The following is a 26,616-nucleotide window of genomic DNA, read 5'->3' on the forward strand; positions in this document are numbered from 1 at the left end:
CATTCCACCAGACGTGGGAGGTGGGGCAATATGGGACATTCAGAGGGATCAGCAGGGGAAAGAACTATGGAACATTATTGGGATCTGTAGGTTCCTATGTCTCTTGTTCTACTTGTATGCCCCCAAACAGCCACCCAATCTACACCAGCCCTTGCATCAACAATGGGGGGAAGGGGGGGGGAATGGGAAGGAGCTGCCCAGTCTAGCTACATGTTGAAAAACTCAGGGATGCACCAGTAGAAGCTGACAGTAACTTAAATTTAGTTGGCGTTGTTCACCAATATAGGCCCGAAAACTGAAGAAGCATTTGTTTGGGGGCATTTGCCGAATTCATCTGGGATTATGTGTATTTACAGCTGAATATTATCCTTCTCCAAATTTTGGACATTTGCCGTAATATATCTATGTAATCTGTGCATTAAAAGGACTGGAGATTCAATGACAGCACCTAGAGAAATTTACTTTATTTGGTATGAATAACAGCAAAATCAGCCTCAAGGAGAGTTACACCGATCTTTTAAAAATGGTAACATTTGACTCCAGGAGTAACTACAGCATGTGTACTGTTCATATTACCACTTCAAACAGGAGTAACCTACTACTGCTCCTCTTTGCTCAGCCCCCACACACCGAGAAGAACAGTGTCTATCCCAGATGCCCTTTCACTAAATAAAAATGATGCTAATTTTGCAAAGGACATGAACTATTTAGGGTCAGATAGAAAAAGTAGTTACATTCTCTTCCCAAAGTCTTGTATTCAAGTAAATTATATTCAGAGTAGAGCCACTGAAATTAATTGACCTAACTTGGTCATGTTCGTTAATTTCAATGGAATTACGTATACTTTGAGTAAAACTGTGTTAACTGCCACCCAACTAGTTTACATAATTGCCTTTATCCCAGGGAAAACAGCCAACTATAGCTGGACTTTATGGCATTAATTAAAAGCTAAGTAACTACTGTACTAGGAAAGTGTGAACCCTACAATAGTAGGAGTATGTCAAACAGGAGTTCCAGAACTAAACTGCCAATGTGAACATAACCTTTGTGACTGTGGAGGCACTTAATCTTGCAACTATTCATATAACTGAATCAGAACGATCCTGTAAGCATTCCCGCAATACCTATAAACAAAAAGAACCACAATTCCTCAAATAAAAACACTCCAAAAATCTTCACAAAGCCAAGGGGCTGTGCCACCCCTCCTCCACAGTGGCATGTGAATTGGCCCCAATTGTTGATTCCAGGTAGAGAAGCAAAAGTGGGTCCCAAAGCAAGAAAGCTGTATGAGGTGCACAGTGGGGAACAAACTTTAATAATTGTCTTTTTTAATGCTGATTTTAATGTATGTGTTTGATTTGTTTTGGAATTAAAGGGTTGTAAGTCGCTTTGAGTTCCCATAGAAAAAAGTAACTAGTACATTTAATAAATAAGGAGGAGGAACCACATAAAGGTAAGGCAGAAGAGGGAGAATTGAGGCATGAAAGGGCAACAATGAGAAATTTAACCCCTGGAGGAATGTCACAGGGCTTAAGATGAGCAGAATTTTATGTGGGAGGTGGAAGGAGAACAAGGGAGAATGATCTAAAACCATGGTTTCCAACCTTCCCGCCCACAGTCCACTTGAAAACGGCTGAGCATCTTGGTGGACTTAATGATTTTTCTGCCTGTTGTTTAGCAACTGTAATGCACTGTGCCTTACAATTTTATGGAATTCAAGCTGTAATACAATAAAAAACAATATATAAGAAACAAAATAAGCAATAGAAATACAATTAAAATCAATATGAATATTTAATGCTATAGATGTGCCATCTATTGTCTTCAGCCACAATTTACAGCATGGATCACCTGAATGAAGAATGTGTGGTCTGTGGACTGCAGTTTGGGAACCCCTGATCTAGACACATGCTAGTGAAAGGAAGGGGAACAGAGTAGGCAGAGACCTGACAAGCTGTGGCCTGAGGAAGCAGTGGGTGGTCAGGACGTGGAGTTGGAAATGGAGGGTTAGAGACAGGAGGGTCTAGGTACTTTACACAGAAAGGAAGGGAGCAGCCAAGAGGGCATAGGGTTGCTATGTCCCACCAAAGACATTCTACCAGTTGTGGTTTCCGCTGTTGCTGCAGCACTGTGAGCCTGGCAATTAGTGGGATAGGGGTACAAAGACTAAGAAGCAGCAGAGGTGGCATGACTGAATTTCACACACCATGATTCATTTTAAATTGCTAGCGAAGTTATGGTTCAGGCGCCTGTTGATTCTGCTAAGCACAAAATATTTGGTAGTGCAGTTCAGCTGAAACCTAGGCTGGGTTACCTATCAGTATGTAAGTTGGATTCAATGGGATAAAGAATATGATTTTATCTGCTGATCCCATTCAAATTAATGAGAGATTACTGTCCCGAGAGAAAAGAATGCCCTGGAAGATCTCATTCCTTTCCAGTGGATGATTTATTTCAAGAGTAAAGCATATCCAGCACTTCGCTAGCATCACTGAGCCATGATCACTTCTCTGCCAAAGGCAGGGAGTTCAGGTTGAATGCTTTAGGCTCAATAGAATGAGGCCATTAAAGAAGCACCAGTTAGAAAGAAGGATGTAAAACTGCATACATTCCAAGGCTCCAGACCTCCATCCACCTTACACTTAGTGTTACATTCACAGTTTTATTCTGGATTGTTTTATTGGATGTTTTCATGTGTTTAAAATATAAAGCAGTATAGAAAATAAAACAACAATAATAAAATAACAACAATAATAATTTCATTGAAAAAATCACAAGCAGACATTCCGTGGTGATGACTGTAACCTAGATTAAGGTGCCGTTTGTCAATTAGCTTATATATGTGAGTTTCTACATGGGTGGCGCTGTGGTCTAAACCACAGAGCTTAGGGCTTGCCTATCGGAAGGTCAGCAGTTTGAATCCCCGCAAAGGGGTGAGCTCTCGTTGCTCAGTCCCTGCTCCTGCCCACCTAGCAGTTCAAAAGCACATCAAATGCAAGTAGATAAATAGGTACCTCCCCAGCAGGAAGATAAACGGCGTTTCCATGCGCTGCTCTGGTTCACCAGAAGCAGCTTTGTCATGCTGGCCACATGACCCAGAAGCTGTCTGCAGACAAACGCTGGCTCCCTCGGCCTATAGAGCGAGATGAGCGTGCAACCCCAGAGTCGTCCGCGACTGGACCTAACGGTCAGGGGTACCTTTACCTTTTATGTGAGTTTCTAACACTGCTCTTAGGCAGATAACTATCTAGAAAAGCTCAGAAACAGATCCAACAACCTGCCCCGTAATCTCCCACTCACCTTCCATGGTAATTGCATCTAAGAGAGTACCAAGGGTTCCTGCACGCTTCTCTCCACGATCCCAGGCTGTTAGCCTGGAGAGCCCTCACTCGCACTAGTCCCATATCCTATCATAGTCCCATTCCCTCCTACACTCATTAGCATATGGCTGAGCTCAGAACTAGAATGCAGTTACAACCTGAGCAATAATGTGTAGAAGAAGGCAAGCTAGTAAAACAGTTTGTAGGCTACTGAATGTCTGACTTACATGTGAGACTATTTAGTCTGTTACAGATAGGTAGCCGTGTTGGTCTGCCATAGTCAAAATAAAAAAATTCCTTCCACTTTAGTGTATCTGAAGAAGTGTGCATGCACACGAAAGCTCATACCAAGAACTAACTTAGTTGGTCTTTAAGGTGCTACTGGAAGGAATTTTTTTATTTAGTCTGTGTTTAAAAATAAAGTAGCAGAACTTTCTGGTGATCGAAACAAAGCTGATGTTGAATTCAAAGCAAGAACCAAATTATAAATGAATAGCACCCTAACAGTCTTAGAAACATTTGATTTCCTTTATGAGCCATCATATTCACTATCCTCAATTGCTTAAATTATTTATGTTTCTTTTTTTGTATAATCTGAAAATAATGAAGCGATGATACAAATAAAAGCCTATTATTGGAACAGGGGAGAGAATTTTTTTAATATAGCACTAATATGTGTATGGGGCATCGAAAATTAATTTCAGCTTGTTTAAGCCATAAGCTTAACCTCAGGTGGCAACACAAAATAGAAACTAGTTCAACTAAGCCTTTCTATTGCCTCAGGATGTCTTTCGGCATGTGTACCTCTCATTCCATTTTCTGTATCAGATACAAGTCTTTCCCTACAAATATATAACTGACGAGTTTCACTGTGATGGAAAGAAGAAAATACTAGGGTCCAAGAAGCATAAAGTTGTTAAAAGACAGAAATGGTAATAGAATTGTGTTCTTGCAATTAATCATATTTTGGCAGCTAGCTATCCCTATCGGTTAAAAACGATAGTTAGTACCTTGGCTCCCAACCACTACCACCCCCGGCCACACAAAGTCACTAATATTCCTAATAGGGACCAGAAGTCAATGCACAAGGCAATTCTGTAAATGCCAGTCTAAAATTATACTACAAGTAATGTTGAGAGCAAATTCCAGCTTACATATATAAAGGTAAAGAGACCCCTGACCATTAAGTCCAGTCGCGGACGACTCTGGGGTTGCGGCGTTCATCTCGCTTTACTGGCCGAGGGAGCTGGTGTTTCTCCGCAGCTTCCTGGTCATGTGGCCAGCATGACTAAGCTGCTTCTGGCGAACCAGAGCAACACACGGAAACACCGTTTACCTTCTCACCAGAGTGGTACCTATTTATCTACTTACACTCTGATGTGCTTTCGAACTGCTAGGATGGCAGGAGCAGGGACCGAGTAACAGGAGCTCACCCCGCTGCGGGGATTCGAACCGCTGACCTTCTGATCGGCAAGCCCTAGGCTCTCTGGTTTAGACCACAGCGCCACCCGTGAGGCCATACCTAATCCACACAATTACAATGGCACCACCATTGCCAAGGCATAAGTGAAGGAAATAAAACCGGGAACCCAGGAAACACCAAGCTGCCTGAAAAAGAAACATTACAGCATTATTCATTTATGGTACTCACCATCTCTTTAGCTATTTCCACAGCTTCTTGCAGCCCATAAAGCCTGCCACAGACCAGGTAAATCCCATTGGCCCAGAGAATACAGCCCTCGTGGACCCAAAATTCATTGCTGTCAAGAGGTAGTTCAGGAATTTGTAACTCCAACTCGGGACCACCTTCCGAAGTGGACATGGGGGGTTTAGAGTCCAAAGGAGCTTTTTCACCAACATTGCTACCCTCAGTGGTTGCCTTTTTACAAGCAGCGCCTCTCGAAAGGGAACGAGAGGCCCCAGCACAGTCCTCTGAGCGATGCCGTCTCTTAAAGCGAGGGTGGGCAGTGAGGCTTCTCTGCTCCTTTTGTTGCTGCTGCTGCTCTTCCTCCTCCTCCGTATCTGTCTTGGAACCATTAGACGCACTTTTATGTCGTACTTTGACCTTATTCTGCATTTCTGTGGCCCTCTTGGGAGGGGGATTCTTGGGCAATGTGGCCGCATAATCCTGGGGATAGAAAGGTCCAAAGAGATCACCCATGTTGCGATAGCTGGCCCACTTGCCGCACAGGCAACAAACCAGGTGGCCCATGACAGAGGACTCTGTTACTACAGGGCCCTGTAGCATGAAAGAGGAAATAGGCAGTACTTTGCTCTCAACATTGCTGGGAGGTGGTGTTGATGACCTCTGCCCTTTTCGGCCCCTCACCAGCTTATTCTGCTCCTCTTCCTCTGCATTAATTATTGTGCATACAGCACCTATCTCACACTTGTTCACTACATGAATATAAGGGGAAAAAGACTTGTTCTTGTTATCAGTTTTATCAAGAGACTGTGTGGCATATTTCAGTTTGATCTCTGGTTCCTGGGGCTCCACAATTGGAGCAGCTCGTCTTGGCTTCCGCTTCCGTGGCTGTGCTGTAGGTTTCCTCCTCTCCCTTCGCTGTCTCTTGGGTTTAGGTTCTCCACCTCCTGCCTCCTCTGATGGCTGCAGCGCTTCTGGTACTGATGGAAGTGGCGGAAGCAGCAACTGTTGTTGAGGCGGAGGCGGAGGCGGCGGAGGCGGCTGCTGCTGTTGTTGCTGCTGCTTCTTCTGTTTGTTAACACTACCAATAGGCCGCCCCTTCTTCTTACCAGAAGGAAAATAACCCTTTGGAGGAAAAGGATCTGGCTTGGGTGTCACAATGACTGCATCTCCACCCTTCTCTTCAGACTTTAAATTTGGTTCAGGAGTCAAGACTTTGGATGGAGAGACTGTTTTTAATTCGGAAAAGCTTATAGATCCTGCCCCAGTTAGTGAGCCATCTGTTCTTCCCTGACAAACAGATTTTTGTGAAGGTGCTGGGATCACAGTAGGCACTGGGGCCTCCTTGACAACACTTGCAAGTTCAGGTGTCTCTTTTTTTACTACCTCATCTCTATCCGCATGCCATTCTTCAGAAGATATTGTCAGAGAAATTTCACTAGTCAATTCTTGGCTCTCTTGATCCAGCACAATTTCTTCTTTTATATTTTCTGCTTCCATTCCATGATTGGACACATTCCCACCCTCTGGTGGGCCACTCTTCAGTGACAGAATGTCATCAAGGGTGACTGCATCTGGGCCAGCTTCAGCACAATTTGAAGAAGCACTCCTCCGAACATTAGGGGATGTGATTTTTTGAACAATAGCTTCCAATTTTAACCCACGGCCCTTCCGTGGAGGCAGAATTTTTGTTTTAGCTGGGCTTGTGAGGGAAACAGCAGAGCAATTTCTATTGTCAGGACTTGGAAGATTCCTAGGAGATTCTCCTTTTGAGAGTGACTTACTAACATCTTGGCTTTGGGAAGAATGGGCATAGGAGTTGAGTGTTTTATCAGCTCCATCCTTTGATGAAGTGAGCAGGCGTCCTTTGTCTTCAGTGCCACTATTCTTCATTTCCTGCAACTGCCTCTTGCTGGGAATAGGAGAGATAAAAGAGCGGACTCTCCTTCTCATGATTAAAGGATTTTGAGAAGACTGCTCTTCTTGGCCAGGAATCCTTACCATGGCATTGCCAGATTTAAGTACATCTCCAGCATCTTCACGCTTGTGTGTATCACTATCTTGAGATGCAAATCTCTTCTGACTAGTTGCTCCTAGAGAGCCACTGTTTTTCCCAGTAGTCACCTGTCGGGAAAGATCCCAACCAGATTCTTGTTGCTGAATCTTTTGATTCAAATGTTTAATTTCAGCACACTTATTTTGAAGAGACCCATCACTCCCTAACAAGCAACGGCTTGTGTCTTGGCTGACAGCATCATGGTAAGAACCAGAATGGAGATACATCATTCCATCCTTGTCATTTTTCAAAGGACTCCTTACTCTGTCCAAGAACTGCTGTTGCCTTGGGCTCTTTCTTGCTGTCTCCTGTCTATGTTGAGCAGCTGCAATCACTCCCTGGGCAGAGCTGCTACTCCAATCTTTGTATTCTTCCTGTTGTTGTTGGTACAGCTGCCTTTTGTAGTGGTACTGGGAATTCAGCCCCTGGTTAGGATCACCAAAAGCATGAGATCGAGCATTAGTGTGATAAACTGAAGCCAACGATGAGCTTTCGGAATTTGGAGGGAAAGGAGAGTGTAAGGAACCCCGGTTCACCCTGTCAGAAAGCACCATATGTGGATTCATGTGGTGAAGATCTGTGCCTGGACCTCTGCTTCTACCTGGTGACATCTTCAATTTGTCTGCCAGATCATGAAACTGAGAGGGAGATTTACCTCTCATTCCCTCTCGGCTGCTTCCCATTCTGCCAGGTCCTCGCCTGAGCTGTGATCGGCTATCTTGTTGCAAAAGGTACTCTGCTGCAGAATCAAGAGCTGCAGCTCCTGGGCTAGCATTCCCTCGGTAAGACTCATGCTTAAAACTTGCAAGATGACAATGGTCTCCAGATTTTTTATTGTTGGTGTTGGCAGAGGTCTTAGACTGTTCAAAATCTTCTTCCTTGATTTGCCCACTGTGAGACTTTAGCTTTGGTTCCATGGTCACTAGACCACCAGGAAGGATGACTGACTGACCAGGAGTTAGACGGTCACTCCTTCCACTCCTGCCATCAGGACCCATGTGTCCCACAGAGTGAGGCCCAGGTTCTCTAGCAATCTGCCTCAAGGGTGATATATCACAAATAACTGATCTCCTCTCAGAGAGTCCTCCACTTTCATGAGCAGAGGATTGGGACTCTATCTCAAACTTTCGAGGCATGGGATAGTCTGCTAGATTTATCTGTTTCATCTCAGAAGTTGTGCCACTAGACTTTCTATCCCAGTGGCTCCAGTGTGGATTTTCCAAGAGAGAGCCTATGCTTTTGTTTAAAAGACCTCTATTACTTAATTCATTGGCTTGATTGATCAGGACATTGGGTCTCATGGTACCCTCGAGAGTTCCAGTCATCCCATGATGATCTTGTGCATTTCTAGAATATCTTCTGTCAGGGTGATGGTGATAGCCTTGCAAAACTTCCTGCAACAGACTAGGAAATTTCTCATTCCTACCCTTTCGCTCACTATGCCCTGGAAAATCCCCTTTATCCTGACCTGAAGGATACTGAGGGAAGTTGCCAGCATTTCTCTGCATACTAACTCCAATATTGTCTTTGTAGCTATACCTCAAACTACCAGGGGATTTTGAAGGCTCGGTTCTGCCCGGAAAACTGGAGCCAACAACAGCATGACCAAGCTGTCCATTCCCATCTCCATTGTGGTTAGTGCTGCTGTCCCCACTTTTGCTCCCCTTACTCCCTCCTTGTGGCTCTTGCTGTGGTCCCAGAAGCCCAGTGTCTTTCATCACACTGGCAGAAGATGGTGCTTGAGCACCTGTGGAAACATCATCTTGTTGCTGCTTATCCTGCCCACCTGACTTTTCCACTCTGCCCGTCATAGCTTCTCGGGAAACTATCACACCAACTGCCTTTTCATTGACCTTCGGGGGTGTCTCCACAGCAACTAAGGCCTCCTTTTCATCAGGAGGAGAGGCCACTTCTTCCTCATCTGCCGGGCTGGTGCTGAGCTTTGGAGGCTCATTTTGAGATGCTTGTGTTGGTGATGGGTGGGATCTCTCTAAATTACCCCCCTTGTAGGTGGTATCAGAACTGGTACTCTGACCGCTCAGTTGTCTCACCCTCTCGCCTTGGTCCTCTGAACTACTGGAGCAGCCACCATCAATTGATTCTGCCAGAGGAGACTTGAGCTGTTCCTCTGCTTGGGAAGAGCCTTCTGAGTTTGTGCAGCTATCAGCCTTTTTAGATAGTGAAGATCTTTTGGAGTTTTTCTTCTGAGGTGCCAAAGCATCTGAAAGTAGCATGTGCTGGACCGTATTGGGAAGATTTGCCACTTGACTACTTAAAGCACTTAGGCTGCTTAGTCCTGGATCCGTAAGCCTCTTTTCCTGCAGTCCTTCAAGCCCAAATGCCTTGAATCCTCCACCCTGAGCATTGGGACTTGGCATCATGGATGGTGTTGGACTAAGCTGAGGCATCATTTGTAAAATGCGGTTTCTAGAGGCTACAGGCATGTTGCTTTGTCCACACTGAAGGTTCTCACCACCTGCCATGAGAGGAGATGGTGTGGAGCTGCAGCTTGGGGACTGAACCACTGAGGCAGCTGGTGAGGGGTTAGATATAGGACTAAAATTCTGGTGGAACTGCATGGGTGATCTCACAGGAACCTCAGCCTGGTTGTACTGACCTACTTGACTCTGAAGAGACAGTTTGGTGGCAGTATTTGAGTACTGCATTATATGCTGTGAAGGAGGCTGCTGCTGCTGCTGCTGTTGTTGCTGCTGCTGCTGCTGTGACTGCTGTGCCTGTCCCTGTGCCTGCTGACTGCCTTGGGGTAACTTTGACTGTTCAAAGTTCTTCATTGGCTGTGCCTGAAAGGTGTAGTTTGACTGAGTTCCATAAGTTTGCGAACTCGACCCAACAGCATGTCCTTCATACTGTGAACCGGCATTCACACTGTAACTGCCATCATAGTTCTGCCCAGATTGGCTAAAACGCTGAGGAGAAGGAAAAGAAGAAGAGGAAGAAGCAGGAGGCTGATAGTGTTGGCTATACTGACCCACTCGCAACTGATAGCCAGAAGCAGAGGAAGGCAGAGTTGAAGGACGCTGCATTGGCTGCATATGAGATGTGCTGGAGGCAGACTGGCTGGAGGCTTGTGGCAAAGGCTGATGAGACTGGTAGAGCTGTTGTCTCATCTGCTGAACCTGTTGCTGCTGCTGGCTCGAACTTTGCTGCTGGTACTGAGCACTTCCAGGGGAGAAAGGACCAGTATAATCCTGTTGATAATGGGTCACACCACTAAGGGATGAGTGTTGCGTTTGAAACTGGCTCACATGACCTTCACTCCCATACTGACTCCCAAAGCTGCTCCCTTGGGGTGGTCCATAGCTCTGTACTGGCCCAGAAGGCCTGCGCTGAGGAAGCTGCTGCCCTCCAGCTGCCACAGGATCCTTACTTGAGGCCATATAGTAGAATTCTCCTGCTTCCTTTCTGAAACTTTGATAGCTCTGATGTCCAGAGCTCTCACCAGCCATTGAGGCAGAACTGCCTGCTGCTCCACGGCGCCCACTGCTGCTGCCACCTCCTCCAAAGCTCTGGAACATCTGAGCCTGCTGGCGGGTGTTAAATTCTTCTAGACGGGATGCACCATGCACTTCCTGTGGGTAGTTCTGCTGGTTTCCGTGGTAACTGCTTTGCTCTCGAAAGGACTGCATGCTGTTCAGCTGCAGACTGACAGCTCAGCAACCCGCCTAGAAGAGAAAAAGAGAAAAATAAATTAGCAAAATAATTCCTATTTCCCAGTAAAGTAAGTAGTTTTTAATGTATATTTAAAATCACTTGTAGTAATTTCAAACTCAAAATGTCCTCTTGGTTTCTTGTCCTATTATCAGCAGTTTGGCCTGCTATCTAGGAAACTAGAGCAGAATGTCAGCTTGATTGTATGTTACAAGAGTACTTAAGAAGATTTTACTAGCTAACTTTTCAACATCTTATTTGGAGAAATTGTTATGAGAGATGATAGAAATACCCTTTCCCAAACCAGCAATGCTGTACTGTTCACAACAGCATCTCAAATCAAGAGGCTTGGATTGATGAAACTGCAGATATTTAAAATACATAGATTTCGTTTCCAACAGGCATATACAGATGAGCGTAAACACTTACAGCAGGAAAAACAAAAGAACACACATGTAAATGTCAATTAAGATAATGAAGAGATCAGACAGTACTAAAATTACAAGTGAGGGGACTGTTTTTAGAAGGCTATATTCAGAGAGGGCATAATTTTGCTAAAATTGAGTGGGGGGAGGAATTGGGGGTTCTGGATTTCTTGAAGGACTTCCTCTTCTATATTTTCCTCTCATAATTTGAGTAATGAGCACAGGTAAACACATCACTCTTTGTCACAACAATGCACCTATCAAAGTAAAAGGAGAAGATATGAATTTGTCTGTAATTAGGTGAATTTGCCAATTTAAATTACCAAATGCCATAACCGTAAGACAGGTGACTCCACCATGGTGTTTGTATGCAATGCATTTCAATTTGTTTCCTTGTTATTTGGTAAGTGTTTAATTCAGGTTCCAGATTATATTTGTGTACAAAGGCTATAAATGTGGTTTCATTTGTATAGTCATGGCACAGAAACAGTATTTGTTGCAAGATGTCAGTAGATGAGGCAGATAAGTTGCAACTGTGTGGTGTTCCTTTAAGGGGAATGGTTTGGGGGTGACACAGGGAGAGGCCTAAAATTCCTCCCCCCAAATTCCTATTAAGTATTATGAAAAATGAAATCAACTGGGCTTTCCTGCTTTTTTATTCCCTTTATTTGCAGTTTAAGAAAGCAGGAGTTAAGTGTGTTATAAGAACAATTCATTAGTTAGTAAAAGTAATCAGTATGCAAGTATCAGTATTAAAGAAGTCAATCCTCCAAGAACCATCATTTCTTAGTTGTTGCAATAAGGTATGGAACATTAAAAGAGTACGTTGCTGGCTGCTAATGAAACTAATTAATTCCAACTAGCAGTCAACATGCACAATTAAAGCAGACCAATTACTTTATCTGCTTAACAATTACATTCTTTGTGAGGTATCACAAGGATAACAGCACAGCATGCAGGTGTGAAAACATATCCATAGGCTAGAGAAGTTGAAGAGGTTGCTATGAAGCTGCACTGACAGGGGATATGCAGGCAAAACAAACAGGCTGGGTGAGGAGGATCAGAACACTCCAACACTTTTGTGCCCAAAAAGTGGGTTGCCAGAGGATGGAAGGCCACTCCCCTGTACTCAACATAGAAATACATAGGATGACAAAGAGCCACTGCTGAACACTCTTTGGGCCAGCTTCAAATCCACCTAACAGACCATCTGGTAAAATGTCATTAAGACAAATATCATGAGAGACTTCGTCAAAAGCCTTGCAGGAATCAAGTCATGCTTACTAGGTAGTAAGAATTGTGGAGCTGAATGTGACTTACTTTTTAGCAACTATGCTTTGTATTGCACCTCATCTCATGATATGGGCAAGCCATTCACATAAAATGGCAAGTTTATCTTTTGCCTGTTGAAGGATTCCAACATTGTTATTCCTACTTCAAGGGACGAGGGCGGATATATAATTTATTGTTTAAAAAAGACGTGTTCATCATTAGGTGCATATTTCATGCATACTTCCATAGTATAATCAAATTACTTCCTAAGTGCTGATCAAATTAATTTGGGTTGGTGCAACAATCTTTTTCTCTCCCCTAGACCCAACAGAATGTATATGTCGCTCTTCAATGGTTTATTAATTTACTACTTTCAATCCTGTGTTTCTGTTAAGGTGTTTGCAGCAGCATACATAGTCCTTCCATTTTATCCTCACACAACTCCCCTGTAATGTTGCAAAAGATGAAGGGTTACTGGCTCACAGTATTCCAATGAGCTTGATGGCCAAGTTTGAATTTGAAACCAGGTCTTCTGGTCCCAGTCCAACACTCCGACCACTACACTATAAATGCTCAAAGATGTTCCATATCCTTAAAGAATGAAAAGAATTGTGAAATGAATGAAAGGCATTGTGAGGAAAGCCATACCCTTCCTTATTCAGAATTTGTGACAATATCCACACAATGCAGGAAAAGACAGCAAAGCAGATCTTGTTTACGTGAGTAGCTTTCCAGGAAGGAAGTGCAGTAAATGGATTAGATCAATGGTTCATCAAATGTCACTTACTGAGGCCTACAGTTACATGAACGTCTTGGGAAGCTGCATGTACAGTGGTGCCTCGCAAGACGAAAATAATCCGTTCCGCAAGTCTCTTCGTCTAGCGGTTTTTTCGTCTTGCGAAGCAACCCTATTAGCAGCTTAGCGGATTAGCGCTATTAGCGGATTAGCGGCTATGAAAGGCTTAGCGGCTAAAAGGCTATTAGCGGCTTAGAAAAAGGGGGGGGGGAGCGAAAAAAATTGGAACACTCGCAAGACGTTTTCGTCTTGCGAAGCAAGCCCATAGGGAAATTCGTCTTGCGAAGCAGCTCAAAAACGGAAAACCCTTTCGTCTAGCGGGTTTTCTGTCTTGCGAGGCATTCGTCTTGCGGGCACCACTGTAGTGATGTCCCTATAGATGAAAAGGCAATATGACAATGGTCCAAGTGCATTACCATAAGTCCAGTTTCAATTCTTGCACATGACTACACACACATTCAGAAGATAATTTGCAGTATGGTAAGCAGGAGAATGGTTGTCTGAATGGTATGTTGAGCCTCTTTATACCCATGGTGACAGAGATAATGTCAATCAGCCCTCTTAGTGTAAAAGCCAACCGAGACACTTTTGATGAAGCTAAAGAATCAGAAATAAGAAGGCAAAACACCAAGGCCCAGTTCAGATTATCTAAAGTGTTCTTTAGAATATGATAATCATGAACAAGATCCAGCAAGACTTAGTATTGTGTTCTCACCCTCTCCTCTTGTGGTCCTCTGCATGCAAAAGAAGAGTAAATGCTTCTGCTTCCACCATATGCAAGAGCTTCCAGCTGCATATGAACTCAGAGCTGAGTTGCATATTACCTCTACTAAGAGCTGCATATTACCTCTACTAAGAGCTGCATATTACCTCTACTTAGTTAACAAGGATATGAAACCTCTGTTTGATCCTGGTTTGCTTTAACTAATTAGTTAAAATAAATCAGAGTTGCTAGAGATCAGACATATCAAGAAATTGTGGTTTAGTTAAAACCAAAAGGTAAAGCTTTCACTTTTCACCACAGCTGTCATTTCACCACTTGCTGTTTTGTACAGCTGTCCACTGATATGAAAAGATCTCAGGGAGATTCATTTTTTAAAAAAATTCTTTTGCTGTATGTATATGGCACCTTTCTGCCAAAATACTCAAGATGGTTTACCATTTTGAAATACTAAAACAAATAAACGTGATAAAAAGTAGTAACAATCCGCTTAGCCTTAGGCCAACTGGGAGCTGATGGCATAAGCTCCCTGGCCTGAGCTTTCTTGCTTCTACTTGTTCTTATCAGGAAGTGTTTACACTGTTCATGCTGTTGTGAGTAAATAGCCCAAACATCTTAAGAACATAAAACACTTTCCACTATTGGCCATGTCCAGACAACCATACCTTGGCTTAATACACTAAACCATAAACAAGACTTTTGCTCCCCCCCCCCAGCCCTTTGCAATACATGCATCAAGCTAGGATGCAATCCCATTAGCCATTATTTCATTTTTCATGCAAACTGGGCAGCTATGGTTATCAGTTTTAGAACAAGCCAGGATATCAAACCAACTTCAAACTGCAGTTTTACATCCTGGCCTGTTCCAAAGCCAGTAACTACAGTGATTCTGTCCATGTGGACAAAATGGTTAATCATGGTTTATCAAAGGCTTCCTCATTAGATTGCTAATGCTACAAAAGGGCTTTATGTGTAGAAAAATAGCTTGTTTATGTATCTGCTTACTAAGCTGAAATATGATTGTCTGAAACAGGCCACTATTTGCATTACACCTATCCCTAACATGATGCCTCCTGGCACAAACAGCTAGCTTTTGTAAATTTGTAAAAAGCATACTTTTTGAAACATTTAGAATGAGTTCAAGAAGGGTGTGATGTGTCAAGAAAACATGTGACACATTTAGCACTAACAGTATTTTAGCTGCTGTACATGACGACAAGCCACTTAACAGGATAATGCAGTAACAGAAATACAAAAAAAGGCCTACAACAAAATGTTGCAGTATAGAGGGTTTCTGTTCAGGTTTCCAGCAGCATCCCATGTCCACTAAATACAACGCCCTCATTGAGTTGTTTTGGGTTTTTCTCCACTGACTTTTTGTTCCTCCATACTTGGTATGCACATTTGTGCCCAATCCGAGCTCTATTACATTCTTAATTTTGCCATTGATGGCTATAGACAATTCTCTCTTCTATCCCTCTGGCATGTTAAAAATAGATTCTTGGTGTGAAAGTATGATATTTTCCTGGGATAGTTTTGGTTCATGCTCTTTGGTGGTGCTGTGAGGTTGGGAGTGGGTTGTATTTGGACTGATTAAGTTGATATAATTGATATTTTGCATGCATTACATTAACAGAAAGACATTGCATATTAATAAGCAATTCATGAAAATAACCACTTTGACTTCACTAGCTCTACATACTAACAAATTTCAATTGTTTATATCAACCTACTTTAATAATTTCAATATTGTTCCATTTTGCTATACTATCCACAATGACAATATAGTGAGTAGCAGACAACTACATTTAGTCACGCAATATGCGTAACTGGGATTCTGGTTAATGTGAATTTAACACAGCTGCCATAGTGGGCCAGAAACCCAGGTTTAAAGAAATCTGTACAGTTTTGTATCATTTGAGCAGTTTACATGCTGCATCTCTTCAAATGGACAACTATGTTAACTAGAATATAATCAGCAGTCAAAACTTTAATACCTTTATTTACACTACTGATCACAATGTAGTATCCAGTTTATGTCAAAATTATTCCATACATTTCCTCCGTTGCTAACTCTTTCAGACTAATATTGCAAGGGAGGAAGATCTTGCAGATTTACCATACAATCAGTATATATTTTACTCGGAAGGAAATCTTGCTATGTTCAGTGGAGCTTATTCCTAGTTATGTGTGCACAGGATTACAGCCATGGCTGTAGTAGAACTCTACATGTGTTACACAGAGGACTATCAAGACACAGGCAATGATACTCCCTTGGAAAATAACAAAACCATATTAAACAGCATGTCTCAAAGTCTAAATGCATAATACAGCCTTCTTGGAACTGAACCAGTTCTAGATGTCAGCAGGATCACAGGTCTGAATGCTCTCCATGACAAAAAAACTCCCAACAACCCATAAGGAGAAGATTAGAACACTTCTCTAACTAAGTCTGATACAGTAGTGACAGGACGTAACTATTTAAATATGAAAGCTCACATACCACAGCACTCAGAAATGGTATTTAGGAGACTATAGCTCAGCAGTAGAGTACATGCTTCACATGCAGAAGGGTCCAGGTTCAGTATCTGGTATCTGCAGGTAAGAGGATCAGGTGCTCACAGACATCTCTGCCTCATACCCTAGAACCACTGCCAACCAGAGCAGACCATACTATGCAAGATGAAGGCATAGTGGGGGGGCAGTGGCCTCAGGTGCACATTTTTGAGGGGGCACAATGAGGCACCCCCACAGAAGGTATGGAGCCCTGGCAGTTGAGGGACAGCAGCAGGTGGGTTGGTCTAGCGGCCAAGTCGATGGAGGGAGTGTGCGAGGAGCCTGTTGGAGGTGGGCTCCGTTCACACTCCACATGAGCATAAGTTGCAGGCTTACTGTATTTCTCTTCTATGTATACACCAAAAGGAAAAGGAGCACCAATTTGTTGCCTGAGGATTTTTAATCCAGAATATAAGCACAACTGTACCTTAGGTTGGTGAAACCTTTACTGTCAAGTGTGGTCAACTTCCTTAGAGCTTCACACTAAGTATGCTCATGAGGTGCTCAGAATGCACCGGAACACTCAGTTCCCTGACTTGCTATCTGCATATGTCAGAATAGCCCGATATAGAGACCACTAAAGTACAGCAGTGTGTACATCTGATTCCATATAGATCTAGCTGTGCTATATTATAGTAAACTGTTATCCATTTTGACAAACAAAATATATTCAGAAAATAAGAACTAGGATTCATTTATTTACAAGTAAAACAATAGGCACTAAAATAGTTATTACTACCCTGACAACAAACTAAAAATAGCAGAGCACTCACACCCACAAAAATGAAATGGTTAATTTTATATCTCACAGAAACCTAAATATTGTTCTAATATGAGACTAACATAGACCAATTCAATGAAAACATACTTCATGGCAAACTGAATTGAGGACATGCAGCCGGACAAGGTACAAATAAATGTGACTTCACCTCCCCCTTTCATCAAGAAGCTCAGGATGTCAATGAACAGGATTATTCAATTTTTCCTCAACAGCCATTCTGCAGGCACAGATTAGGCTGAAAGATGGTAACCATGAACCAATTGCCACAATGAGTTTCATGGCAGAGCATTTAAAGTCAGGTGTCCCCAATCCATTTCAAAACAATATACTATGCTTGTTAAATATGCTCTGGATTCCTTTTTGGAACTACTTGCCAATACAGAAGCCAGGCAACTAAGTTTGTTACTTTCTTTTTTAAAAAAATAGAATGTACTGTACAAAAAAGCATTGTTTTAATTACTGAGGGCAAATACAAGTCTGCTGCCCAAACACTACCTTGTTGTCATTCACAATTATGATTGTACTAGATAGCATAGATACAGGGGACATATGAACATTTATACTTTTGTTTTTTAAAAAACTAGTATATCAGGTAAAGGCAACACTAATTTGAAGTATCTAAGTCTTCCTAACTTTAACACTGCTCACCATATATAGCATTGCTATCACTCTTCTAGGCAATAACTCATGACACTTACTTCCAATAAGTGGCTACACCACCAGTTAGGTTTTACCAGAAGTGACAGCATACCCTCTAACGACCTCAGTTGACTCTTGTGAAGAAAAAAGGTGGATGGTGTGTTAGTAGGGAAGAGAGCGTGAAGCAATTACTGCTACAGAGCCATTAAAAAATATTTCATGCAATTCAATTTGGCTCATATTAATGAACAACATCAGGAAATATTATTCCCAACTCATTTAAGATATTTAATGTTTTGAGTCCCTACCTAGGCCTTTAAGTTTTTTCAGAGTGACATGAGGTGGTCAATTCCATCAGCTTGCCTAAGAGATGAACTGAAAGAAAGCAAGGGGCCAGCTGAACAGGAGAGGAGCTTACATCCTAAAAAAACACCATGAAGGTCACAAATTTATTTATTTTTTCATTCATACTTCCATTTTTTGAAAGTCCTTCCTAGTCTACTGGTTTTTTAAAACAAATGCGCGTGCACGCACGCACGCACAATCTGTGTAAGAGAGAAGCCACCAATTCAGTGGGCCTAACTGAATCTCCTTCGGTCTGCTTCGCACTGACTGAGGGAAGAAGCCAAGATGCCTTCTCTACGATTCCTTCGACTTGGAAAAGGCATCGTCCCACCAGGGGATTGAAATCCCAGCAGGTATTCAAAAGGGAGCCATTCCCCCTGCCCCGCTTTAACCACCTTCCCTCCCTCCACATTACACTTCCCCTCCGACACCCCTCTCCTTTTTTTCAGATGCAATGTACGCAAGAAGGCAGGGAGGGAAGTGCCGGGCAGAAGGAGCAAAGGTAGATCGCAGGATTTCCTGAGGATCTCCCCAACTCCGACCCCCCCCCCGCGGGCATTCCTCCTCCAAGCATCCATCGCAAGAGCCCGGGCTGGGGGAGGGGCGCGGATGCTGCGGCCCGCGGGCCGCCCGGACACCCGTCTCCCCGTCTCCTTCTCCCGCCCCGCCTCAGCCCCGCCCCTTCCACCGAGGCCCGCGACAGGGCTTCACACGCACCGAAGCCGTTACCTCAGCGTCGCTGTCCTCCCCCACCCCCCCTAAGGGGGGGGAGCGCGGAGCGGGCGGCGCTTCTCAGCGGCGCGTGGGGCGGCGGGGATCCGCGTCGAGCCGGGGGCGGCTCCGCGGTGGTGGTGCCGAGGTTTCTCTCTCCATTCTCCCCTCACACACACACACAGGAAATAACACAGGATCAGCTGACAGGACCCGGCCAATGGGGCGGCGGCGGGGCAGCGCGCGCAAAAGGGAGGAGCGCGAGACGACGGCGGCGCAGGGCGGGAGGGCGGCGCATTGCGCGTGCTCAAACCCGCCCTCCGAGGCGCAGAGGGGAGCTGGGCAAGCGCCTTCTTCAACCACGCGCTCGTTTAAAGAGGCAGCGCCCGGGCGGAACAGAACTCTGTGCCTCTCGCCTAGGGATGAAGGCGGGCACCGGCTTAAGCCAGTAGTAGCCTAATAATGCATTAACTTCCGTGGGACTTCCAAGTAAACACAGTAGCCCAGCGCCTCCCTCCCCAAAAGGAGGGGGAATTACAGCAGCGCAGGCGACTCCTGCGTCTCCCCGATATTTAAGGCTGCCATCCCTCGTGCACACTTACGCGGGAGCAAAACCCCGTGAACAAACTAGGGCTTACTCCAGAGTAAATACGGGTAGGATCTGGCTGCAGTTGTACAAGAAGCAGCAATTGGTAACATTTTCTATCTCGCGCTTCAGCCGGAAATGCTGCTACCAGTTTCCAGCCCCTATTGCTTCCCTTTCACTATATTATCTCCCCTTCCCACCCCCCACCCCACTGGCCCGCCAAGGGATGGGGGGTTGTGAGCAGAATCATAACGGGTTCAGTCAGAGGCAACGGCTTGAGTTGTCCAGATCACGGCTGGCACCAAAGGGTGGCGAGGTCTGGCCCGCCATCCTAACCCACTCATGGTTCTCCTATAGGTGGCACAAGAAAATTAGAATTTGGAGGCAGCCCAAAAGAGTTCTTCCTGCCTTTTCCAGGTGAAGGGGGGGCACTGCCTAGAACCCACTCTGTTTAAATTTCTCGTCTCCTGTCTCACCAGCTGCTGCTGAAACGAATGTTTACTCGTTTTTTAAAAAAAGCATTAAAATGCCTAAGCAAACAGAGGCCCTTACCAATAATATCAGGTTCCTAGCTGTATAGCAGTGGCAAGATCCCAGGGCAATGTGTCTCCTATTAAAACAACACTGTGATAAGCAACACCCTGCTATGAAGCCATAAAAAAGGTAAGACAAATCCTCAATGCAGGCTCATTATTAATCCAGCTTTTCAACCTCCCCACTGGATACCACATACTTGATCTACTTAACCAAGTCCCTGCCATTCACTGATTCCCACCCCCCTTACTCCCAGGCAGCGAAGAAATTAATTCTGCAAGCAGATCGTTTTTCTGCTAGAAAAAGGGCTACTTTAAACCAAACTCTTCAGTCCTGCACTACCTCAGAGTACTATAGCAAGTACTGTAATGGAAGCTCCTTGGACCATAAACCAACCATTTTTCTCCCACCCCATGAATCTATTCAAAATTTGTCATTATTCTGCTTCCACAGTAGGCATATACTGCATCACAAACCAACCACTTTTTTTTTTTTTGCTTTCCTGTGCACTTTTCTTTTTTCCAAAGCTCAGAAAAATCCATGTTTTTAAACTCTATGAAATAGCTGTGGTATTGCCTACCACATTGCTATTGTGGCTGGTTATGGCCTGTATATAGTGCCCTAAAGCAGAGGTTTTCAACCTTTTTGAGCCCACGGTTCCCTTGACCAACTACATTCTTTCTGTGGCACCCCTGTGGGGCTCAGGAGCCCAGCTATGGCACCCCTTGCCTGCAGAACTGGCAGCCTCTCACCCTTTTTTGAATACCTTCCCTTGTGGAGTGCTCCCTTAGCCTCCTCTCCGCTCCCCTCTCTTTGGGGGTCCTCTGGGCAGCCATACCTGCCACCCCGGTCTCTGAGCTGCCCCCTCCAAAGAGAGGTGCCTCCTCACACTGCCCCACAGGGGCATGGGAAGCACCCCCTGGCCCAGCCCCAGAGGCACCATTCGCCTGGGGAGCTTGTAGCCAGGGCTGCTGCAACTAATAATTGTGGAGGGCTTTGGGAGGCAGAGACGCAAGACAATATTAGAGGAGGGAAGGAAGGAAAGAGGGACAGAGGCCAGTGTTGCCTGCAGCACCCCTGATCATCATTCAAGGCACCCCAAGGTGCAACAGCACACTGGCTGAAAACCACTGCTGTAAAGGTTCTGTTTTCTTCTCTATGGTCTGTCTCTCCCCTCTAGGAATCAGCTCTTCATTTTAACCCATCCTTTTCCAAATAGAATTGCCTTAATTTCCATATCTTCCCTCTGCATTTCCAAATTGCAGAGAGGGGGACAAAAAGGGAGTATTCGATCCTTTCCCCATCCATAAGAGTTCCAGTTAAAATCCATACTGGGGCTGGGGAACAGAGTGTTAGAAGTCTGGAAGCAGAGTTGTTATTTCACTTTCATCTTAAAAGCAGAGCAAAGACTGGGTGCTGCTAAACTGTCAATGTCTGAAAGCATCCTTAGTGAATCAAATCATTATCACTATGTTTAGTTGTTTTAATCCCAGGTTTTCAAATCTTTAGATCACTACAATGCAGATCTTGAAAGCCCCAGTATCCGTATACTTGCCTTTAGTTTGAATGATTCAACAGAGATCAGGAGATAAAATAGATACCTTGGGTAGATCAGGTATGAAATGCTATGATTTTTCTACAAACCTCTCTCAGGTGCTTATCTTGCATAACTGCAGTGTACAACACATTTTCAGACAAACATTAGCTAAGACTGGAGTATAGATACTAAACTGAGAGGAAATGTCCAAAAGAGCCAATCCAGAGACATGACTTCAAGCTTACCTACTTTCAAGAATGCGTTTAGGGAGCTTTGTTTGAGGTAAGTAAACAAACAGCTTGGGACGTAGGTGGTGCTGTGGTCTAAACCACAGAGCCTAGGGCTTGCCGATCAGAAGGTCAGCAGTTCCAATCCCCACGACGGGGAGCTCGGTCCCAGCTTCTAGCAGTTCGAAAGCTAGAAGTGCAAGTAGATAAATAGGTACCGCTCCGGCGGGAAGGTAAACGGCATTTCCATGTGCTGCTCTGGTTCGCCAGAAGCGGCTTAGTCATGCTGGCCACATGACCCGGAAGCTGTATGCCGGCTCCCTCAGCCAATAAAGCAAGATGAGCGCCACAACCCCAGAGTCGTCCACGACTGGACATAACAGTCAGGGGTGCCTTTACCTTTAAACACACAGCTTACAGTACTTCATACCAAACTATAGATAATACAATATATCGCATTATCCAGGCTCCTGTCCAGCTCACAATGACAGAGGCTCTTACTTCAGACTAAGGTGGAAGCTACACACATATAAAAACCGTTCCGAAAATTATTTTTTAATAAAGCGTTTTTAAAAATACATGGAATTTTCCATAAGGCTCACCATTGCCCTCTCATGCCACACTGTATATTGCACTTAAAACATTTTATTTGCAGCTGTATAGCTGAGTCCTAAGGAATAAATCTCTAAGGCAGAAAAGAGATTCAGGCTCAGCAACAGGTAATGAGTCCTAGAAGCTGCTGCGCACAGACTAGATGACAGGAAAGGTGAAGCCAGCCAGCCTAGAAGCTGTGGTCCATGTTTAAGGAGTCCCCAGACCAAGGCAATGAGCTGAGAACCACATGGAAGAATTTAAGCCCCCCCCCCCCGCCCTACTTTTAAAGATGGGGCAAGGAGAGCTCATTCCAGAGACTTTTGTGATCTGCAAGCCAGTGGGGGGCAGGAGAATAGTTTCATCACCAGGTCCTGGGAGACGAAGTTGTGCCTCCCTTTCAGCCTCCAGTTCCTCCCCCAACCCCAGCTGGCTCCTGCACTCCACCTTGGATTCGATTACTGCACTCTTTTCCTCAGCAAGGGCAGTCATATCCCGAGAGGGAGAAGTAGATGCTGCCTCCAGCCTCTGTTCCCCAGCCCTATGTCATTTTCCTGTTCACGCTCCTAGGTCTCTGCCGCCCACTCCACTCCTGAGCCCAGCAATGCCTTGGGACTCACGGAACTCAAGATAAATTACCACATGAGCAATAGTAAATTCAGCTTTAGGAACCTGCACAAATTCTCCTGGTAAGACAACACACTTTTGCGTTGATTAACATTTTCTAGTACAGTACTAGTACAGTGGTACCTCGGGTCGGGTTACATACGCTTCAGGTTACAGACTCCACTAACCCAGAAATAGTACCTTTGCTTCAGGATGAGAACAGAAATCGTGCTCCAGCGGCACGGCGGCAGCAGGAGGCCCCATTAGCTAAAGTGGTACCTCAGGTTAAGAACGGACCTCCAGAACAAATTAAGTACTTAACCCGAGGTACCACTGTACATTTCTTCAAGTCTAACATGATTTCAATACAGCAGTTCAGGAGTCGTATCCAGTTTGCGGAAGGCCCAACAGTGAAGCACAGCATGTATAGATGGTTATCTATAGATGTTTTGCAGAGTCACTTGAACAGGTTCCACCCTCATGAGCTTACTAACCACTGGATTCACTTAGGCTGCCTATACCAACCTACTACCTGGGAGTAAGCACCATTGAACTCAGGAGTTACCTCAAAGTAAGTATGTGTAAGATTGCACTGTTAAAAGCAGTAACCAAAAAGTAATGATTCAACCTATTCTTTGAAACTAGTTTGCTCCCATATCCACTAACCACCTTGTCCAATCTACTTAATTCAACATCAGTATGAGAATTCTATGTTACACCTTTGTTGCATAGGGTTGCGATTCCTACAAGTTGCTACAACATTGCCAATACACCCAAAATACTTTGCCTACAAACATAGATTTCATTTCAGTATTCACTTCTACAAATTATTGTCCATCAACTAGTGGAAAAATCTTTTTACCTTTCATTTACCAATTCATTCCCCTTGTAATAGTTGCAGCCCAGTCTCATGCCAAATTCAATTGGACTTATTCTCACCCTGCATAGCAGTACAACTCCAGACTCCTCAAACAATTATGTTTAAGTGGTAGAGATGTCACATAATGTCAGCTTGAACAAAAGGAAAATCCGCAGGAGGAGTTGAATGGAGAAGCATTCCCTTCTTCCAACAGATGCAAGAACAGTGAGAATTTTTTCACCCAAAATTTATAGCTTGCTGGCAAGGACTGTCCCCAGCACAGCAGAAGAGGCCAGAAAGTCAATAAATCTCCATTATCTGAATCATTAGAAGCATCCCTGGTTGGTAATATACAAAAATGCAACTGAGGATATCCCATTTTTTCATCTTGTCTCTTTTTATAAAAAAAAAGTACACAGAACAAGGTTTACAGCTTGACTTATGCACACGTGTTATTTTGTACAATTTAAAACGATGTTAACTACCCAAAGTATAAGTGATAATGGTTATTCTGAATACTATTTTAGTTTTAGGGTATCTCCATTTGGGAGGGAGCAGGGAGAGAATATCATTTTAGAGAAGAAAAAAAACTTTAAGCTACCTTTTACTGATTTTCTATTAGAGCACTGATATGCTTAAATAACTACCTAAAAGGAAATTAACAACAGAACCTCTGTCATTATTCCTGGTAGGATGGATTCCAGAAGGCTAAGTTGCCTTCTGTAATTCATGTGACTGAATGGCTGGTTTATGACACGCAGTTTCATCAAATCCTAGAACATCACCAAATAGCGGAATCCAGAGAATTTAAATTCACCTTGCAAATAACTTAGCCTTAATATATACAGTATTACTCCAATAAACCTTGCACCCTACTTTTAGAACATGCTACATAATAAGCTTCTAAATTTCAGATTTATGCCATTTTTACAGAATGGTAACCCCTTCTTTTAAGAGCTATTATTCTTTAGAGACTCATACCAGCTGAGCAGTGAGTATCTTAAATCATGCCAGAACTGAACATCACAAATGCAATATCCAAATGACCCATATTTGAAGGACAAGATCATCCTCAGCTATATTAGTTTTCTACAATCTATTTTGTACCCACAGTTCAACAACACCTACAATAACTCATTGAAGTTAACCTAATATTCATAATAAGGACAACCCTACTTAGAGTACTACTATATTCCCATGATAAATAAATGATAGATTATATTATTATAAAAGCTTATCACAGCTATGAAACAATAGCAAAGTTAATATTTGTAAAAAAAAAATGTTAGTAGAAGCTTAGCAAAAAAAGGAAAAAACCACAAATCCTAGTTTTAGACCAGAGACAGCCATGACAGCCCCAGCCCTTTAGATGCACTAAAAGAACATTGGATGTTAGCCATTACTCCTTTTATAAGTAAGGAAGGTGGCTTGGTCCTTCAGCTCAAATGCTTTTATCTTCTTGATGAGGCATCACACTCAGCTGGATCTCATATCATTCTTCCATTGCAATCTCTGTGAGTGAATGAAAACAGCTGGGGACCATCTTGGAGCAAGTTTTAACTCTTTCATTTGACCCAGAGTGCATACTGTGGGATAAATATCAGCCTCATATAACCAGTAATCTTAGCTCTAGTTGATGTGTGAAGGGGTTAAGACCATAGAGTAAGCTGTTCTGCCAGACTTAACTAGGCCATATCCCCTCACCTTGAGAGGAAGTGTTAACAAGGCCTTTGCTTACTTCCACCATGTGAATCCAACCAGAAAGAACATCGGGGCTGATTGCACCGAGCCCAGAGAAGCCAACTTTATGTTTCTCTACAAATAATTTAGAAACATGTACTGTACCAATTTTGAAATGAAGTATTGCTGCCTGTCGTTTCTTGCTACTTTATGGAAAAGCACATGAATCTGATTTTTAATGAGTTCATTAAGTAAACCATTTTTAATTTTGCAAGTGTGTGGCCTATTTCTATGCTAAAGGGGAAGTAAAGGGGAACTTTGGGAGAAACTTAGAAAAGGGTATTTCAAAGGTATAATAGCCTATATTTCCCTGCTTTACCTTACTGCACGTTTTGTGATTTTTAAGACAAGACAAGCAAGAGGCATTACTGCAACCATACCAAATAAAACAGCACTTGAAGCCTAGGGAGGAAGCATGTCTGGAGAGTCCCAAGAGCTGGACAGAGAAGTCACAGTTTGCCTCTGGTTCCCCACCCCTGTCATATATCAAGGTATATAGTTACATCAATTTGTCATCATGTCCACAGAATTTAAAACACTAAAATGGAAACTTGGTGGTGGGTAAAAAATGCCCTGAGGAAGGACATAATGCATCTTTCCAGAATCCTTGCAGAAGCTCTCCTTTAAGACTCCAGATACACTCATCCAGAATCTGAACTCCACTGCTGTGACTGAGGCTATAAAAAACAAGACATCCCACAGTGTTATGGGAGGGAGGGAATTTCCAAAAAAAAACCTCCATCCCATTACGAATGCTCAGACACCCAAGGCCACGTGGTATCTCTTCCACATTAATCTGGAAAAAATACACTGACCAAATAAACCTATTTTACTCCACAGGCGATAGGAGTGTCTCCCACAGACAAAACAGAATAAAGAATGTGGGTTGCACAAAGGGAGGATGCTGTTCATCACAACTCCCTAAAATGCAGATAAGCTCCCATGTTGCATTGCTGAAAGCAACAGAAAGCACAATCAGCTTTGCTGGCAAACACTATAT

The 26,616-nt window shown here is 43.6% G+C and overlaps 1 protein-coding gene across 22 annotated transcripts in view; it reads right to left on the bottom strand.

Annotated features, from left to right (window-relative positions):
• Positions 1 to 26,616, bottom strand: part of TCF20 (transcription factor 20) — a 201,662-nt gene that overhangs the window by 60,762 nt on the left and 114,284 nt on the right. For 15 of the 22 annotated variants that reach the window (XM_083462639.1, XM_083462632.1, XM_083462644.1 and 12 more), the window contains one exon: positions 4,972 to 10,704. In XM_083462639.1, the coding sequence (XP_083318765.1) occupies positions 4,972 to 10,668 (5,697 nt within the window). In that variant the 5' untranslated portion in view covers positions 10,669 to 10,704. Of the gene's footprint in view, positions 1 to 4,971; positions 10,705 to 13,174; positions 13,226 to 18,188; positions 18,297 to 18,942; positions 19,614 to 26,616 lie in introns of those variants that run through there. The other 7 variants (XM_083462633.1, XM_083462627.1, XM_083462635.1 and 4 more) reach the window with 5 other exon arrangements.

The sequence above is a fragment of the Podarcis liolepis genome, assembly GCF_965112155.1.
Source record: "Podarcis liolepis genome assembly, chromosome: 10".
NCBI classification, from domain to species: Eukaryota; Metazoa; Chordata; class Lepidosauria; order Squamata; family Lacertidae; genus Podarcis; species Podarcis liolepis.